The 20,711-nt window shown below is 42.1% G+C and overlaps 1 protein-coding gene and 1 pseudogene across 1 annotated transcript; both read right to left on the bottom strand.

Annotated features, from left to right (window-relative positions):
• Positions 1 to 1,354: 1,354 nt before the first annotated feature.
• On the bottom strand, positions 1,355 to 4,972 carry LOC146970652 (filamin-B-like). The gene is given in 7 exon segments (XM_085804443.1): positions 1,355 to 1,390; positions 3,177 to 3,445; positions 3,759 to 3,927; positions 3,929 to 3,939; positions 4,020 to 4,152; positions 4,357 to 4,376; positions 4,918 to 4,972. Coding segments are annotated over 7 exon segments (693 nt in total).
• A 12,890-nt stretch (positions 4,973 to 17,862) lies between these two features.
• LOC146970651 (uncharacterized) lies at positions 17,863 to 19,577 on the bottom strand (annotated as a pseudogene).
• Positions 19,578 to 20,711: the final 1,134 nt, after the last annotated feature.

Raw genomic sequence — 20,711 nt, 5'->3', positions numbered from 1 at the left:
GAAATTACATTCTTTTAATAATTTCTCAAATTTCTCATAGAAACTAATATTTGAAGAGGGAGGCCGGTAAATTACAATAAGAGTAAAGGACATCTGTGGTGACAAAATTATGTTTAGACCAATACATTCCAATTCCTCACAGTTTGACCAATGGATTTCATTACACTGGATTCTGTCTTTCACATAAATCATAACTCCTCCCCCCTTTGAGCCCACTCTATCTCTCCTGTAAAAGTTAAAACCAGGGACTTTTAATGCTGCAGATGGAGTGTTTTTGTGCAACCAAGTCTCAGATAAACAGAGGAAGTCCAAATTAGAATCCAATAAAAGATGGTGCACTTGGTCACTTTTAGATTTAATACTTCTTATGTTCAAATGCCCCCCCAAAAGACCCTTTGGCTTAGCTTTAGGATCCCAAATAATTTTTGAGTGATTGACAGTCCGAAAGACATCCCACTTCCTGTTCTTTGAGTGCGCCGGATTTACCAGTTTACTGTTTACATTCAAGGTCTGTCTCTGAGCATTGCAGTACATTAAAGGTGCATATTTCACACCGGGCCTTTTATTTTTTTCGCTGGCAACGAGTTTACATATTAAGTCGTTGCAAATGGGCGATTGAACAAATATTCGCTCAGGCAAAAAATCCTGCAGAGGCAGAGTTAATAGGTAATTTTAGTTTTTCAGGGCTGCTGACAAGTTCACTGTGTGCCAAAGCCAGCTGATGTTTCTGTTTACTAACTGCCCAGCCTGTTGTGGAGAAACCAAAGTAACCAACTCCAACCCAAGGAAACATTGAGACGCAGGAGGGAACTTGTGCAAAAATAAAGCAGGTAAGAGTCTTCTTGTGATTTCTGATGGAAAAGTATCATAACTTGTATTTTAGTTTGTGTCGTGTGTTATTTATGCACTGTAATTTTCTGCCTTTCACATGTGTCTCTCAGGTCTGTCAGCGTTTTTGGCTCCTCATGGATTCTCTGAGAGTGGAATACTCCAGGTCACCACAGACTCTACGAGAGTGCAGCACTGTCCTGTCCTCGTCTGCTGCTGCTCCCCTTTCCAGATCCCTCCAGAAGATCAACAAGGAGGAAGCTAGCGTCTTCACTGCACAGCATTCATGATTTAATACAGGATGTTGATAACTCCACAGAGGCTTTTCATACTTATAACACTCTTACTTTTTTCACGTAATCCGTCTTAATTTTATTCCAGTTGTTCAAAGCAAAGTGCAATCCTGATCCAGCCTATGAATGAAAACCTCTGTCTCTGTGATAGGATCATATGTAACCATCTTTTAATGGTATGGCTAATTAACAAACACATGTAGCCATCTATAAAAGTTTGTTAAGCCTTTGGCCTAGTCCAAATACCGGTAGTCTCTAAGTAGGGGAGACTGGGGACAGTTGCAACACATTTTTCTAAGTTACTCAGAGACTATTTGGACTAGACTAACCAAACTTTTATAGATCAAACAGTATTCCTACAGAAATTTGTTACCCTCACCACAAGACACATTAAACACCAGTGTGAGTTTTAAGTCCAAAATTACAAATTGACCATCTTACATGCACTATAGCCCTCTTTTAACAGGCTACAGTAACTTGGAACTTGGACTTGTACTCACCTTTGAGAAGGACTACTTTAAATGTCTGTACACAAACACAAAGTATCCTGCTGGCATATCTAGATTTGAAAACTCTTGCATGACAACAACAAAGGCCATTTTTCTGTGGGACACCAGTATGTATGGATTGTAACACAAAAATATCAAAGCAGTTCATTATCATGGTTAATCAGTGTTTGTCTTTATTTCAATATACAAAAAGATGGATGTATTCTCATCTAGTTTATATTTCTAAGCATTTCAACTCACAGATAAAGTTTTCATTCGTACTGTTATAGTGAAACCAACCAACATACACTTCACACACACACACACGCACACACTCTCACACACACAGTTCACATAAACAGGGAGGGTCACACAGATCAGTCCAACATCCATTCACGCTACGAGAAATGAACAACATGTTGACTGTAAATCAAAATAAAAAGGCTTTGCTTTCACAGGATTCACACATGAAAAGGAAGAAACCCTTTACATTTTGTCAAGTAAATACCAACAAGACTTCAAGTAGGCAAACAGAAAAGAGACAAGAACAAAACAAGACACACACACACTAAACTTCATAATAAAATGAAAGAAGAAAAGAAAAGAAGGAGGACATATATCATGAAGAAATAAATACAAATAGAATGCGAAAATAAAGAATAAAAGGTAGGTAAAGGTTTAGGCTATTTTTCTCTTGTGATAGTGTGTATGTACGTGTGCATGTATGTGTGTGTGTGTGTGTGTGTGTGTGTGTGTGTGTGTGTGTGTGTGTGTGTGTGTGTGTGTGTGTGTGTGTGTGTGCACGTGTGTGAATGACTTCTTGTGTAAGATTGCAGAGAAATGTACAGAGGGAATGAGAGAATGCGATGGAAGCATGAGATGGAGGTGGAGACAAGGGGGAGGAGACAGATGAGAGACAGGAAGAAGTAGAATAGTCTCGTAAGAAAGAATAGGGGGTAACATTGTTTTAGACCCCCAGCATGCCCCGGGGGCCAAGACCTCCACGGTGGGAGGAGGGCGGGACTGGAGGGGTATCAATTAATTAATCATTCTTTCTCTTTTCTGTTCTTTTTCCCTTCCTTCCCTGATTTGGGTTTATTTTGTTTGTTTTATTCTTAAAATATTGGATTTAATTATTTCATTCTCAGTTTTAATTATTCTTACCTCTCTCCATCACATTAATTATTGCGTACTTTGGGCTGCCACCAGACCCGAGGGAGGTGGCCAGTCCGTTGTAAGTCGGTTCCTTTTAGAGTGGAACCCACCCACCCTCCCACCCCACTGGAATAATTCTTCCAGTGGTGGTTTAAAATGTTTAAAAAAGCAGGAGAAAAAAAAAGATTTATGTGAAATTAGTCCACATGAAAGTTAAGCCTGCCTCTGCTTCTGCTTTAGTTACTGATCTAAGTAATGGTACAGAGTAGGTGCTGGAGTAGACTTCCTGCCCAGTCGTCATTCTTCTATTTGATGAAGAAGAACTCATTAGAGTGAATATTTTTTCTAAATTTGAGGAAAATGAATAGTTATACAAATATGCTGTAGAAATATAAGAATATGAAGTTTGTACGTGGTGAAATAACAGAGTGAGTGAAAGTTCAGGTGAGTTTTGAGGGGTGATGTTCCCCATGTTACCTGTGACTTTAGCCTTGAAGGGGCTGCCTGTGATGTGGTTTGGTCCTCCATATTTGATGCTGATCAGGTAGTTTCCAGGCGCCATGGGAGTGTACTGCACCTTGTAGCCCTCTGAAACCTCCTGGCAGTCCATCTTCACTATAGTCACAGCCAAGGCCCCGGGGCCCGCCTTAGTGTTGTTGATGATGAACTCCGACTGGGTAACTGCAGGAGCGCAGAGAATCGACAAGTTTTGTTGTCTTGTCCTGTCACTGGTTTTCAGTATCTTTTTACAAGCAAATCCATTAATTGATGAATTAATCAATAATGAAATTAATGTTGTAGCCTCAAGTTTGTTTGTACATTTTTGGAAATGGACAAGGCCTATGTGGATTGTCATGTTTCTTTATGATGCTGTTGTGTGACCTATTGTGTTGTAAAACACTTTTCAACATTGTTATTTTGATGGTGCCGGCATTTCAACTAGTCATGAGTAAAAAGGCCAAAGGTCGGATAGGTAATCAGACATGTAACCCACCTGTGGTGCCTCTCTCCAGTCTGGCTCCGTATGCTGTGACCAGACCGGGCTCTCCAGTCTGTCCTGGTTCCCCGACTCGGACCTGGAAAGGACTCCCTGGGATGTGGGAGCCGTTGAACTTGACATCGATGGTGTGGACGCCGTTCTCTCGGGGGATGAAGCGGATAAATCGCGTACTTGTCTGGAGGACAGGCGGAGGGATGTGTTGCAGATAAATGTAGTTTTTTTTTCATCTTATAAACCCTCTCAAGAAACACAGACCTCTCTCCAGCTCGGTGACGACACACTCCTCCAGAGCACCAGAGGGGCTGTGGACTTTGGCCTCCATCTTCCCCTGCGCCCCATTCAGACGCACCGCAAAGGATGCTGGGTGATTCACCTTCAGACCAGACTCCTACCGAGGCCGGACGCACAAACAGTCAGTGTACAGAGCAATAAGGTAACACTTGACAACACAAACACACATTTCACACACAAACACACTCACAAGGAAAGACCCGTTTCCCTGTTTCAGTATTTTTCTCTACTCGTTTCTATTATTCACTACACTCTACTTCTACTATTCACCTCTGTGTATTCTACTGTTTTCTACTCTTACCTGGGCTCCTGTTGGTGCAGCTGCAGCAGACAGAGGCAGGAGGCCACAGAGTTACAAAGCAGACAGACACACTGACAAAGTGCTGCAGTGTTATAGTACAGTCTTAATGTCACAGTTTAAACAGATTAAACTTAAAATAAAAAACATTTTTGTCAAAGACCATTTACACTTGGTTCTTTAAAATGTGTGATCAACAATTCAACCAGTAAGTGATCAAATTGATGCAATAAAGAAGAACATTGTTCATCTACATAGACCGACGTGCCTACAGGGCGGCCATCTTGGAACAGGACTACTCACTCCTACAGTGCATTACTTCCATACATACTGTAGATACTGACTTTCATAGAGGTATGATGTAAAAGTGATCATAATTCGCTCAACTGTCAAGCTATTTTCACGGGATTTGTTTGTAACAAATGTCAGACATGATAGATATATTTAAGGAGTTGTTTGAATTATATTTTTTTATTATTATATTAGTGCTCATGCTGTGCCACACAGCCGGCCAGCCTCCCCTCCAGAGCTCCGCTGACACAGAAAACACACTTTGCTCAGTACCAGCAACGATGATTGCATTGTACCGGTACCGGTACCGGTACTGACTACGGCACATTCACGTGGGCTGCTCTCTGACAACACAGGCAGCAGACAGCAGACAGCTGCCCCTCATCAACTGGAGTAGTACCAGCACCACGTGTGGAGCTAGAACAGTCTCATAATGAATAAATGCACACAGAAATTCATAAATGCACAAAAAAGATTCACAAATGTATTTGGGGATTTATATATACATGTGACTGAAAACACAAATACATTTTCAATGCACACACAAATATGTTTCATTTCATATGTAAGTAAAAAATATCCACATATAAAAAATAAGATTCATAAACATATTTCCAATGCACACACAAATCTAAAAAAAAAAATCACAAATACATGAATGTTAAAGTATTTGCAATCTTCATCAAATACACATTTGGGGCTTGTTACATTCATATAAACTGTTGGACCTGTATTTACAAAGTGCTTTTAATTTGTAAACCTCCCTGCATTTGTTTTTTTTTGTTTTGTTTTTTTCAATAAATCTTTATTGACAGAATATAATATATAATCAATACAAAGGCAGTTATTATTAATGTATCTTCAAACAAACAATTGAACAACAGCCAGGGGGTAGGCTATTAAATAAATACAGAGAATAAAGAGCACAAATCATATGTTTTCATAGCTTTCTTATTATTCGAGTCACAGATACTTAGCATGTACTGTTCCGTTTCCCTTTGGAATGCCACAAAACAGGGTTTAGAGTGACTAAATTTAGCTTTGTGTATGTGATATTTCCCTAATATTATTATCAAGTTTATGACATACAGTTCTTTCTGTTTCTTACTTTTGACATCGTGGACACCAAAAAGTACATTGTTCCAATCTAAAGAAAAGTCTGAGTCAATCTTCAATGTGATGTAAGGCATTACTTCTTTCCAGTAGATGGCAGTATAGTTACAGTTCCAAAACAGGTGCATCACAGTTTCAGGTTCAGACTCACACAGAGAACAATTCACACATAGATCTTTCTTAAATTTTAACAAATAATGTTTGGCAGGGTAATATCTATGAATTAGTTTGTAAGACACTTCTCTCACTTTATTTGTAATTAGGTATTTGTATGGAAGGTTCCATATTTGGATCCAGTTCAGTCCATGCACAATATTAGACCAGTACTGAACAACAGATGGAGTCATGGTAATATCAGTTTGAAACAGTGATCTTATTAGATAATTCCTTTTTTTAGTTTTAACAGAAAAACACATATGCCTCACTGGTGTTAGTATGGGATCTAAAGGAGGACAAACTGGTTTACCAGCACCTCTTAATAGAGTTAGGAACAGCATCCATTACAATTGCAAAGTCCCTTGGGGTCACAGGAATACCATGTTGAAAGGAATTCAGTGTAATTGAGTACCAACAAAGTAAGTTTGTTGAGTAACAACAAAACAACAATTACTGTGTCAAATCAATGGCTTTACTATACTTTATTAGCTGTGATAAGTAAAGTACTCTTCAAGAAATTTCAAATATTCACTCAAATTATACTTCACCTGGCTTTTTTTCCCTGATATCTTAGCAAATTTCTTTGAAAACAGCTGATAGGGGAGCCCTTCACCATGCCTGCCGAGGTCACCTGAAGATGTAAGACATTATTTTTAGATCTTTTTTGGACATAGTTAAAGGACACATCTCTACTCAATCAGAATTGAATGGGTTAATCCTCAGTGTATTACAAATGTGGTTAACAAATGTCTCAACAATACAGATTGTATACATTGATATATTGATTTTGACCAAAGTTGGTGCGAGGAAAGGCGGTGTGATGGTTAGGATTGAGGAGGAGTCACCACAGCAATCCACGATTTGTTTGTTTGTCGGGGACAGTTTGGCATGATGTTTACACTAACGGTTACTATATATGGCAAAGGTTATGACCCTTGAATTTACATACTTAATTTCATGACAATCAGACAAATAGATTGCAAGATTGCCAGTGCAAAGTGCACAGTAATTTCAAATTGACGTTTTAAAACCATACATATTTTTAAGTAATTAATTTGTCTCTTTCAAACAAAAAAAAAAGAAGGTGTAACTGACCCAGCATCATACTAGTCCAAAGAGCTGCCTGGGGCAAGAAGTAATCTGCCAAGGATGAGATAAATGTCTCAGAGTGATACACATTAGGGTCCCCTTCTTTGTGTATGACATCCATGAAATGTTGCTGAAAGGGTGATGGACTGAAGATGTCCTAAAAAAAATATATATATATATATATATTAGTTAGTATTAGTAAATATATCAGTTAAAATCACCTTCAAAGTAAATTGAACACCACATACTCACACAAAGATACACCACACACACACACACACACACACACACACACACACACACACACCATGGAGCCATCGCATATCACCATGAGTGGACTGGTGTTCTTTTGTCCATATTGTTTTGCATGATCTGTCTGGAACGCATTAAGAAAATAAAGAACTGAGGCTGTTGTGTGGTCTGAGCTGACATATGTCGCAACAGGAAAAGGAGAGGAACCCTTTTTGGGGTTCCTGACCACCAGCTCATAGACATAGAAAGGACCCTCGCTGTGCTTTGATCTTTTAAGAATGCTTCCAGTTGCATCCAGTTACACAATGTCCTCTTTGGAACGCTTGTGGAAAATGGTGATGCTTCTCTCCGACCAAAGCATAACACCCTTTGGATGGAGTAAAACTTTCTGAAGCACTTTATCAGGTTCGTCTTGTTTTTCTTCAACCAATTTCTGGAGACTCAGAGTTTCATTTTTATGTTTCCTATCTTTCATCCTTTGTCCATAGGAAATTGATTTAAAGGACAATTCCAGGCCAATTCAACTCAGGGGTGTATTTTCTTATAATTTTAGGTCTAAAAGAAGGAATCTGAAGATTTTCAGTTTAATCGCTCCTGTTTTGCGGTAGTTGCGTATGTCCCCGCATCCCCACGGCAGCAATGAATGGGAGTGGATGTAACTTCCGCTGTTTAGGCTGTTTCCAGCCCTCAAAGCCGCAATTTTTTTTCCACAGACAGCGTCAGATGGCTACTCAAACATGCACCGAGAAGTTTATTTACTTCAAGCAAGCCGACATGTTTGTAAAACTAGATCTAATTCAAAGTCTCCCGGAGTCTCGCGCGAGACCCAGTTGCCGTGCTCGGTGTGTTCACATGCAGTGGGAAAAGCTACCGTTTGTGTCATAAACACAGGAATATCAACTCTTTACTTGCTTCAAGTAAAAAAAACTTCTCGGCGCATGTTTGAGTAGCCACCTGACGCTGTCTGTGGAAAAAAAATGTACACTTCAAGCAAGTAAAGAGTTGATATTCCTGTGTTTATGACACAAGCGGTAGCTCCTACTGCGCCTGAACACACCAGCACTGCAACTTCGGGCTCGTGCGAGACTCCGGGAGACTTTGAATTAGATCTAGTTTTACAAACATGTCGGCTTGCTTGAAGTAAATAAACTTCTCGGTGCATGTTTGAGTAGCCATCTGACGCTGTCTGTGGAAAAAAATTGCGGCTTTGAGGGATGTAAACAGCCTAAACAGCGGAACTTACATCCGCTCCCATTCATTGCTGCCGTGGCGATGCGGGGACGGACGCAACTACCGCAAAACAGGAGCAATTAAACTGAAAATCTTCAGATTCCTTCTTTTAGACCTAAAATGATATGAAAATACACCCCCGAGTTGAATTCGCCTGGAATTGTCCTTTAAGAACTCCTGATGACGGTGCTTCATCTCTACATCCTGATCTAAACACCGATTCCTCAAGTTGTTCCAAATTTTCCGGATATACTGCCCTTGGAAGACTGTTTTGAAGTCGCTTGTGTATCTTTTTTTTGTTTGTCTGCTCTTACAGGTCGGGCTTGCAGCTCTGTTTTACTGTGCACTACTATTTGGCCTCTGAAAGACACGTGTGCTTTAAGTGTGGTCTCATTGTACACAATAACATCAACTTCTACTGGGCAGTCACTGAACAAGCATTGGGCAGAGCATTTAAAAAGAGGTGAATTCCTTGTTGAACCATGAACTTTGACCCTGTGTCCTAAAAAAGCAAAACTGCAATGTGGATGGATTTTGCGAATACCGGCTGAAATGATGTTGGTCCATTGCAGGCCCTTGATGTGGTCCTTCCTTTGATTGTTCCGTAGTTTTGTCCAAGCAATGCGAGGAATGAAAAAAAAAGGAAGGTGGTGCAGGAAGATTCTGTATAAAGAATTCCTCTTCGTCATCTCCTCCTCCTTTGTCATGACTGACATCGTCTTTATCACACCAACTGTCACTGTGTTCATCTTGGACCTGCAGGGCAAAAGTATTAATTTAGGAAACTATATTTTGTTTGTTCTTAGCCACATTTTATTATGTAATAATTTAGGTTTAACATTTGCAATGGTCTTGAAAAGCTGTACACTATATTATCACTATACAGAAGGATAAATATGTATGTATGTAATGTGTATAATAACTTTGTAATTCCTTACATATTCCTCTGGCTGGGCATTGGTCACCCCCTCTTTTAAACCGTTTTGCTCTTGTTCTTGTATTAAGTCCTTCTTCACTGTATGTTGCTTGGTATCTTCTTCCTTTTGAAAAACTTCCATCTCTTGTGTGTCTTGTTCTTCTTGTGCAGTTTCCAGCTGTGGTGCATCTTCATCTTCTTGAACCATTTTCACCACCTTTGATTCTTCTTTATTTCCATCCTCTTTCTCAAATTCTTCATCCTTTACTTCTTCATCCTTTACTTCTTCCTCCTTTTCAATGTCATCATTCTGAACAACACTCACGCTGTGCACCTTCACACTCTTCTAAGTCTTTGGCCAGTGCATCCTCTCCTGTTATGTCCTTATTATTTTGGACATTGCATATCTCCTGCTCATCTTCCTCCTCTGGAACGAGTTCTGGTACATCATTATTGCCCACAGCAGTGTCAGACTGTGCTGTATCTCCACCTGAAGCCTGTTAGTACAACAACAAACAACATATTACAGAGACTATATATGATGACCCAACAAGAACAGCAATAGATTGAGCGTTTGGAATGTTACAAACAGTTTAATAATAGACCTAGACGGGGCGGTGCGTGGCGCAGTGGGTAGAGCGGCCGCCCCATGTAGAGGCTACAGTCCTCGCCGCAGGCGTCCCCGGTTCGAATCCCGCGTCGGGCAGACCTTTCCTGCGTGTCATTCCCCCTCTCTCTGCCTCCCCATTTCCTGTCTATCTCTACTGTCATCACTATCAAATAAAGGCAAAAAGCCAAAAAAAATAATAATAATAATAGACCGACAGACAGACAGACAGACAGACATGCCATACCTTTGTACTTCTGATGTGTGCTCTCTTCAGTCGATACCTATTTGTGGATGTGTTTGGTACACCCAAAACTGTGCACAATTCTGCCCAGAAGTTTGGGTCTTTTGATGGACTTTGTCCAGTTTTCTGCATAGATAATGAATCCTGATGTTTTCTCGTGTGTTTGGAGATGTCCTCATGAGATAAATATTTTCTCTTGGACTGGTGAGGCAAAAGCACATCTTTTTTAACAGTATAAGATAGGGCTGAAACGATTCCTCGAGTAATTCGAGTACCTCGATTACAAAAAATGGTCCGAGGATTTTTTTCTGCCTCGAGGAATCGTTAATTTAATTGTAGTTCAAGCGGCCGCACGGACTTTCAATGTGGCACAACGTGCGCCGTAACGTAACCTATGAACGTAACCGTGCACGCCCCCCCCCCCCCGCGCGCGGCCATTCGCCGCGGATGACGGCGGAGATGGGGAGGGGGGCGGCGGCGGCTGAAGTATACTGAAGTTATCATGACGTGAACCATCTGTTGCGGTGAGACCGTTGATTCGGTAGAAACCTTAACGGGGGGGCGGACGTGGGTGTTTGACTGAGGGAGAAAAAGGCGACAAAAAGACAGAAAATGTCTCTCTATAGGCACTCTAGTTGTAACACGGCCCTTGCATACCACAGCAGCACGTCTTCCATGTTGCAGCATCTCCACAGAAAACATTTTTGATATCTTGAAAGTAATTTAATTTTATTTATTTTTGATATCTTGAAAGTAATTTAATTTAATTTATTTTTATTTGTGTTTTATTTATTCTTATTTATGTTAGCAGCAGTCGCCTCTTTAGTAATGTTTCAAGACCAGAAAATACTTGCTTGTGAATTTACCCGGACGCAGCACAGCAGCAGATCGTAAGTGAGGGTGATGTCCTGCACCCCCGGCTTAAAAAAAAAATCCTAGAGGAAACACTGCTCTGCTCCATGACTATACTAAATAAATGTGCCTATTCAAAATCACTGTGTTAATATTTCAGTGTGCACTCATCTGTCTATTTTCCAGGTTAAAGCAAACTGATAGTTTTCCCCTCCAAAAAAAAAGATTATTTAGAGCGGTTCCCAACCTTGGGTCCGGGCCCCCCTCAGGGGGGCGTCAGAGATGTCAGGGGGTCCACAGAGCTTTGTCTGTTCTGACGTTGTGAGGTTATCAAAATTAGATTTGTGCATATTGATATTTTAAAATTCCAATAACACATCCAATTGGATAATCGAAATCATCAAAATCAATAGGAACAAAAACCTACATACAACCTACCTGCTTATAGGGACGTGATAACAATGATGACACAACAAAGGAAAATTTACATAAAGACAAAATAAGGATGGCACAAAATAGAATAAAAAGGCTTGTCTTTGACAAAAGCAAGGGAGGGGGGGGGGGAGAACCACTGATTTAGAGGAATGTACACCAGAAAGAGTATCTGAAGAATTTAAATAAGAGAAGTGTTCAGAGGTGTTTTTTTTTGTAAATGACTAATCGTCAACCAAAAATTAATCGTTAGATTAGTCAAAAAATAGGCATTAATATGTATGACTATTATATTTAAGTGGGATATTGCAACTTTATGTTTTGGATCAAACAAGTAGGCTAGCCCGTCGGCCTTAGCTACGTCAAGTGATAACCTCAATAAGGTGCACTGTACCTGCCCCCATTCCAGTTTAAAATATGTGTTAATATAAGAAATTGAACATGTACAAAATACATAGGCCTAGATGAAAAGTGTGGCGTTTTGACCCGTGTCACCCCCCCCCCCTAACGCCTAGGATCCACTGGCGTCAATGCGATTTCTTGCCGGACGCGACGCCTCCAAAAAAACGGACGCTTCGGTAGGCGGGAACACAGACCGGCGAGTTAACGGACAGTGGACAAGCAGACCCCCGCCCCCCCGAGCTGTTTTCTATCTCGCTCCCCATTGGACAGTGACCCTGCGTCGGACGCGTTCATTTGCATAAAGTTGAGCTCCGGTCAACTTTTGGACGCGCCGCAACTGCTCGAACGGACGCGCCGCCTACCCAGAATGCTTTGCGGGCGCGTCATTAACGGTTTGACGCGTCCCATAGAAAATGAACTGGCAGCCGCGTCGCGGCGGACGAAACGAACGCCAGTGGATCCCAGGCGTAAGTGTCCCTTATTTTCAAAACTCAAAGGTGGCAACCCTAATCAGCGCCTATGCCCATCATGGCTCCTCAGGGCCATGAGACTCCCGTATGGGGCGCCCACAGGCAACAGCAGTGGTATGTTTTATTTTGTACCAGTGTTTTTAGTAAAGGGGTGATCAAGAAAGCAATTACTCATACTTAATAGGCGGGTGCATATATGAAAAAAAAACACCTAACCCTAAAAAAATTCTAACAAAAGGTTTCTCAGCTGTTTTTTATAGTATTAGATGACCTTAATAACATACTAAAAGTTTACCAAAATTTGACCACTAGAAAGGTGTCATTTTCAAGATGGCGTCCAAGATGGATAGGAAGCCTGGGGAGACACCAGAGGTGAATCGGGTAAAAAAATTTTAACTAACAGATATCACCATGAAACTTCGCAAGTTTATCACTTATATTAAGACAAATATTTTTTGTATTACAAGTTTTGTCAAATTGTATGTTTAAATATGTAAATGAGGCAATATCTCATTAAATATGCGCTAATTTGCATACATTTCCAGAACCGAAATCTGAACAATGGATAAAGCTACTTTCAAAATTCTTGTTTTATTTAGTTGACATACTAGAGTCAGAAGTTTTTACAGAGGGGATTTTGGATATCTCTTTTTATCACTCTGTAAATGAGAAAATACTGTCACCAGCCCTAAAAATTCAAATATCGCTATGTTTTTAGGAGTAAAATGTTGTATAAATCAGGCTATGAATGATATATCAACAAACCCCTCTGTAAAAACCTTCAGAATATAGAAAGGGATCAAACTGGAAGGTTTGGTGTCTGTAAGTGCTGCTGAAGTGGAGATTTTGGGCTCAGAGTCTGAGGAAAAACTCACTTTGAGAAAACATGTACATGTAAAATTCCATGTAAATTGTACTTTTATGATTGGTTGCGGATACGGAGGAATTTTGGAGCCAACATAATTGTTCAGGAGAGAGAGAGCTTTACAATGATACCTGACATGACATGGGTCAGACAACAGGCACAGCACAGTGTGTCACAATAGCATGTTCACTTGTGGTGAATTTAGGAGAAATCTACAGACAAAAGAGACAAAATGAAGTAAAATAACCACCTTAATGTGGATTTTCTACCATTTCTTTTGACTTTTCCGGAAAAAGACATGTTAAGAAAGAAAAATAGGCCAAAATCTCAAAATTATCAGTGAATGAAAAAACAGGGTTTTTGCCACTAGTTTTTGCCTTTATCCTAACTCTTTCATTATTTGACCTAGCCAAGTAATATTGGTGTCGGGCTGTGAATCCATTGGACTTGTCTAAATTGTGCTGACAAGATTACATACTTACTTACAGTACCACACAGTTCTAATGAATTTATTAGGGCCCGAGCCTGTGTCAACGACCCAGGGAGGTCCCTATTGTAATTCGACATCCACATAAATCGACGTGCAAGTCGACGAGTAACAACAAGTAAGCAAGCAAGTAACCAAGTACTGCATAGACCTGGCAGCAAAAACCCCAGATATTGTAATGTTTTTAGGGCCCGAGCGGCGACTGCAAGTCGCCCAGCGAAAGCCCTATTGTAATTGCTATGTTTATTATTATTATATTCTCCCTAAAATCGCATTTTTGGGGGCCTCAACATGCCCCAAAACGCGTGAATTTTGGCATGCACATCAGGCCTCGCGAAAAATTTGATATTTTAAAGTCGTTGGAAATGGGCGTGGCCAAATGGCTGAATAGCGCCCCCTACAAACACGTGTCAATGGCATCGCCATCGTCTTACTTTGTCATACACACACAAAATTCGGTACACATATGTATTATACCCAGATATACAAAAAATCCTCTTGACCTCATGACCTCAACACAACAGGAAGTCGGCCATTTTGGTTTTGATTTTTCCCGCCTAAAATTAACTCCTCCCAGAGCGTTCGCCCGATCAAGTTCAAATTAGGTACGCAACATCGTCATACCTAGCTGAGCTTATCTTGTGCTCCGTGAGTCCGTAGGTCAAAGGGCGTGGCTGCCAGCGCTCAATTCACTTTGGCGTGCTCGCCATGTCCATACGAGTGGCTCTCACGCCCACATACTTCATCCAATCAACTTCAAACTTGCTGGACATGATGATGGCTCCGCCCTGAACGTCCCGATATATTAACTTCCCACGTAACTCATAGCGCCCCCCGGTGGTAACAGGAAGTGGACTAAAATTTGGAAAATGTACATACTTTGCCCCATCAACTTCATTCCACTTCTAATACATGCAGAACCATTTGGTGAAGCTCCATCATGAACGCTGTGAAGCTACGAGTAATGGCGTCCGTGTGGCGACGCGGCGACCATTCCTCGCCATGACAATACGTTTGCCCTTTGGATGGCTTTATTGAACTCGTATCATCATGAAAATTGGTACACAGGTCCAGGGTCACGACCTCAACGTCTCCATATGCTCATAGGCGATCTCACTCATGTTGCCCCCTAGTGGAAACAGGAAGTGGCATATTTTACATCAACATTGTCCGATTTCCACGAAACTTCACATGTGTGATGAGGGGCTGACCCTGAACACACCTGCACGCATCCCATTACTGCCCCCTAGTGGATGAACCATTAACTGCTCATAACTCCTTCATGCTTTGTCCGATTTACACGAAACTTCACATGAGTGATGAGGGGCCGCCCCTGAACGCACCCACAACTGCTTAGCGCCACCTGGTGGATGAACGAAGCATTGCAGCCCCGACATGCCTCAGGCCCCGCGGTGGCATGGGCGAGCGAGGGCCCGCCATCGCCGCTTGCGGCTTTAATTATTATTATTATTCTTACCCATAGTAAATCGCCTTTTTGGAGGCCTGAACATGCCGTAAAACGAACGATATTTGCCATGCACATGGGGACGGCCCAAAAATTTTGTTTTTTAAAGTCGTTAAAAATGGGCGGGGCCAAATGGCAAAATAGCGCCCCCTACAAACTTTTCAAAAACCCATAGGGAAAAAAATGACGTTAACGAAAGCGGACCAAAGTCGGCAGACATATTTATCAATGCGAGATGAACAAAAAATCCTCTTATGGCGAAGCCCAAAACCCAACAGGAAGTCAGCCATTTTGGTTCAAATTTCGTTTACGCAAAACGAACTCCTCCGAGGGATTACGCCCGATCGGCTCCAAATTGGGTTCAGAACATCGTCAGACCTAGCTGAGCTTATCTTGTGCTCCGCAGGTCTGTAGCTCAAAGGGGTTGGCCTCTGGCTTCCCCCGAAGTTTGGCGACTGTTTCGGTGCTCGCCATGTAAATACGAATGGCTCTCATGCCCACATACTTGATCGTAGACGCTTCAAACTTGGTGCAAAAATCTATGGCGAGACCCTGAACGATCCGACATATTATTTGCCGACGTCGCTCATAGCGCCCCCCGGTGGTCACAGGAAACGTACAAAAATTCGTTAAAAATACGTAGTTGACCAAATCGACTTCGTTACACTTCTAGTACATGCAGACCCGGATGGTGAAGCTACATCATGAACGCTTTGACCCTACGAGCAACGGCGTCCGTGTGCCGCCGCGGCGAATGTGTATCATCCCAATTTAAATTTCGTTTGCCTTTCACACGCACATACTTCGTCGTAGCCACTTGAAATTCAAAGGACATGACGATGGCTCCTCCCTGAACGTTTTGATGTATCGACTTCCTGCCTGGCTCATAGCGCCCCCCGGTGGTAACAGGAAGTACGCAAAAATTTGTTAAAAATCCATACTTCACCCAATCAACTTCATTCCACTTCTAATACATGCAGAACCAGTTGCTGAAGCTACATTATGAACGCTGTGAAGATACGACGAACGGCGTCCGTGTGCCGCCGCGGCGACTGGCGATTTTTTATCGTCCAATTACGTTTGCCTTTTTCGTGGCTTTAACGAAGTCGTGTCCTCACGAAATTTCATCCACGGGTCAAGAATGGCGAGCTCTTTCAGCGGATAGAGTCGTTTCCCATGGGCGTGGCTAAATGCCTCAATAGCGCCCCCTTGAAGTTTTTCCGAAATTCTCCATAGACAAATTTCGCTTACTTTGTCGTACACAGACAAAACTCAACACACACGTGTATCATACCCAAACATACCAAAAATTGAATTGGAGCCACGCCCTAAACCCAACAGGAAGTCGGCCATTTTGGTTAGCATTTCTTTGACGCAAAACGAACTCCTCCGAGGGAGTTCGCCCGATTGACTTCAAATTGGGCACGGAACATCTCCAGACTGAGCTGATTACGGCTTGTGCTCCGCAGGTGTGTAGGTCAAAGGGCGTGGCTACTAGGGCACGGCCGAGTTCCCGAATTCAGCTAAGAAGGTTTAAATGCTATCACGCCCACAGATTTGATCGCAGCAGCTTCAAACTTGGTGCACATGATGATGGCGTGACCCTGAACGATCCGACATATTATTTTCCTACGTCACTCATAGCGCCCCCCGGTGGTAACAGGAAGTGCGCTAAAATTCATTAAAAATACATAGTTGCCCCCATCAACTTCATTCCACTTCTAAAACATGCCGAACAAGTTGGTGAAGGTATTTCGTGAACGCTATGACGCTACGGCTAATGGCCCCCTTGTGGCGGCGACAGGAATAGCGCTCCATCGTGAACTGCCACCTCCCACGGATTTTGCCCGATTGACTTCATATTCGCTACAGATCATCAGGAGACCGAGCTGGTCAAACACTATTAAAAGCTTTTCTCTACGTGAAACGGCGTGGCTGCTAGGGGGCGACAAAGTTGGTCAACTGCTCGTTTAGTCGCCATGCTATTACGTTTGCCTTCCACGCCCACATACTTGGTCGTAGTCACTTCAAAATTTCAGTACATGATCAGGGGCCCGCCCTCTACGCCTCCATTTGATCGTACGCTAGCTCGCTCAATACGCCCCCTTGTGGACACAGGAAATGTCGCGTTTTGCATCGACATTGTCCGATCGGCTCGAAACTTCACATGTGTGATGAGGTCACGACCCCGTACGCAACGGCCCATATCCCGTTACCGCCCCCTGGTGGACGAACCGTAAACCTGCCATAACTCCATCGTACGTTGTCCGTTTTGCTCGAAACGTCACGTGTTCGACGAGGGGACCGCCCTCGACGCAGCCGCCCGCGTCCGGTTGCGCGCGGGGGTTTTCGAAGAGCGGCCCGGGGGCAGCGGGGACGCCGAGTGGCGTGGAGCGAGGGCCCGTCATAGCCGCTTGCGGCTTTAATTCTTATTCTTATTCTAAAAAAAAAAAAGACATTAATTCTATGATGGAAATTGTGCACTGTAGTGGTATTAGTATTTTCTTGTAACATTTTGCATGCACTGATAATTTTGAGATTTTGGCCTATTTTTTCTTCCTTAACATGTCTTTTTTCAGAAAAGTCAAAAGAAATGGTAGAAGAAAAAAAAAGTTGCCATCATCATCCTAGTTGCAATCTATTCATTCTCATCACCCCGTCTTGGGCAGCCTGTGGGGTCTGCACACAGATTGTGTAGGGTGCAAGCTGACACAATTATAATTACAACAATGTCCAGCTGTGTATTTTGAAGGTCTCGCACGCTCCTCCACCGACACTTCCTCCTGCCAAAGGTCTGCTCCACAATCACTCTGCCCCAGCTTATCTGTAGGTTTCTTGCCTGTTGACAAGGCTCCGTTGTCACGTTTTGGTGTCATCACAAAAGGCTAGACATTCCCACAGCTGGTATTCTCCCATCTTCTCCTACCAGGGCCCTCATTTATCAGCAGTGCGTAGAAAAGGTTCTAAATTCTGTCGTAGGAATGAAATTTAGAATGTGTGTAAGTACAAAAAAATCCGTATTTATCAAACGTGCGGACACCGGTCGTACGCACACTAGTAAGTAATCAGTGATGATAAATCCCACCTGTTCCTAACTACCATGGTTAGGGTCATTTGCATTCAGAAACGCCTCCAATTGACTATATATGGTAGCAACAATCCCTTTAATAATGCGTGAATGGATTTTTTTCCCCACACCAATATCATGGCAAAGAGGGCGGAGAAGACGAGTTTCTCTGATACCGAGATTGACGTACTTATAGGAGAAGTTGAATCAAACCAAAAAATACTGTTTGGAACACTAAATGCTGCAGGTGTGACAAAAGAAAAAATGCTGCGTAGGAGAAAGTAACAACTGCTGTTAATTCTGTTGGGTCAGAGGAAAGATCACTGTGAAATAAAAAAGCTGTCTTTTATATGAAGGTAGATTTGTGTCTTTATTCTGCAATAAAAAATATATATTTTCAATTAAAAAAACCTTCACTTAAATAAAAAAAAACCTTTTTCAATCAAAGAAAAAAAGTTTTTTTTTTATTGAAAATATATTTTTTGATTGAAGCAACCTTTTTTTTTTTGATTGAATAATAAAGACACAAATCTACCTGAGTACTTTTATAGCTTGTCACACCAACCATTCAAAATGTCTGCTAAATTACTAATTGAGATTTTTTTTTAAATTAGGAAACAGGGAACATGTGTGAAGTTTAAGATGAATGATGCTGAACACTGTGACTCCTCCACTGGGTTCTATTTGTAGTTTCACTGTTCTACCACTAGATTTTGTGTGTACGCATGGTCAGAGTTGTGCTTAAATTTACGCACGTTCCTAAGCACAAGTACAAGTTGATAAATTCCATACTTTGCGTGGGAATGTTCTTACGCACTCATTACGCACAGATCTGTGCGTACGCACGGTTGATAAATGAGGGCCCAGGTGCTGTAAAATGGTGAAGAGCGCAGCATCTGTGCATTGTGCACCCCCCCTGGTGGTCACAAAAATGTCCTCAAACTTTCCCTTCTCGTTCACTATCTCCTGAAGAAGAACAGAGTAAAAACCTTTCCAGTTCAGGTAGTCGCCGCCTCTGATGATGGGCCTCGGGATTTTGATATGGCATATGATATGGTGCTCCAGAATGGCATGGTGAGCTGTTGATTGTGACACATTGAATTTATCTGATAGCTCTTGAAAAGAGTTCGGGTTGCCTATAGAAACATGGCAAGCTTCTGGTGAAGGGGAACTTCTGGTCGGCCTCCAACATGAACTGTCTGGATGTGTTGGTTGAGCTTCTGCAGCAGAAAATCAAATTGCGCCCAGGTCACCTGAAGATACCGGCGAAATGTGTGCTCATCCATATGCACGAGTATGCCATTCTATACCCATGTTTAAAATCGACTTTCTGATGGATGGTTTTGACAGCAGCAAAGCATAGCCTACCTGTGAGCCAACATAAAGCAAGATATTAGATATAGACAGACAGACAGACAGACAGACAGACAGACATGTGGTCAACTGCTCTCACAGAACCAGTCACACAACAATAAAAACACGTGACCCACTCAGGAGGGTAAACAAAGACACGACCGGACTTTTTTTTTTTTTCTCCACCGTACGTCAGCTCAGGTAAAAGCCAAATATGTACCTATGTAGCCTACTTTGAGTGGAACACTTTGCTTTGTTATTAATTTCAGATTTACATGGTTTTTGTTTTTTCCTTTTTAAATCAGAGGGTGTGAAATCCCCACTGTGACATTTACAGGTGTACAGTCTGTTTAACACTGGCCTGCTTTTTGTTTTTTGTTTTTTTTACATCCCACATCCGCTCTGTCTTTTTCATTAGGCCTGTGTTGATCTGAAAACAGTAAGATTGGATAAAATGATGTTGTTGGGGATGAGGGGGAAAGTTATTGGAAAAGGCGCGTAGAGTTGACACCTGCTGCGCGGCTTGCAGTCAGATGTCATAGGAGCATATGACGTTTCTCTCTCTCTCTCTCCCTGTACTTCCCCAGAATAATTTTAAACAGCCTACTCGAAAGACATCCAAACAAACATCACCTTACTGTGGCATGTTTTCCGAGGTTGTGCAATGAAACCCATTTACCTCGGAAGTCCAACTCGGATCTTTCCGAGTTCCGGGTGCAATCGAACACAGCAGAAGACAGGGGTCTGTCTGTGTGAGTGAGGAGCTGAGATTTAGTGAGAGCTGGATTTGTAATTGTGGCTCAACTCCCTGTCATTCTTTTTAACGTAATATAACTTCATAATATTATTTATAACATAATCTCCCTTACCGCATCAATCTCAGGAGACGACTGGGGTAAAAAAAAACTGTGACACTGAGGCTTGGGTCTTCTGTGCTCTTAGGTATCTGCTGTGTTGCTCCCCTGATGAGTGCTGCCTGACATCAGACAGCCCACCGTGCGCCACTGAAAATGCCCGCCGACAGACTGTACAGTTTGCTTTGAAGGCATCTCCACTGACGCTGTCCA

The sequence above is a fragment of the Trachurus japonicus genome, chromosome 17, assembly GCF_045865225.1.
Source record: "Trachurus japonicus isolate A0001 chromosome 17, Traja_1.0".
Taxonomy (NCBI): Eukaryota; Metazoa; Chordata; class Actinopteri; order Carangiformes; family Carangidae; genus Trachurus; species Trachurus japonicus.
Note: the sequence above shows the minus strand (reverse complement) of the source record. Positions and strands in the feature narration are given on the sequence as shown.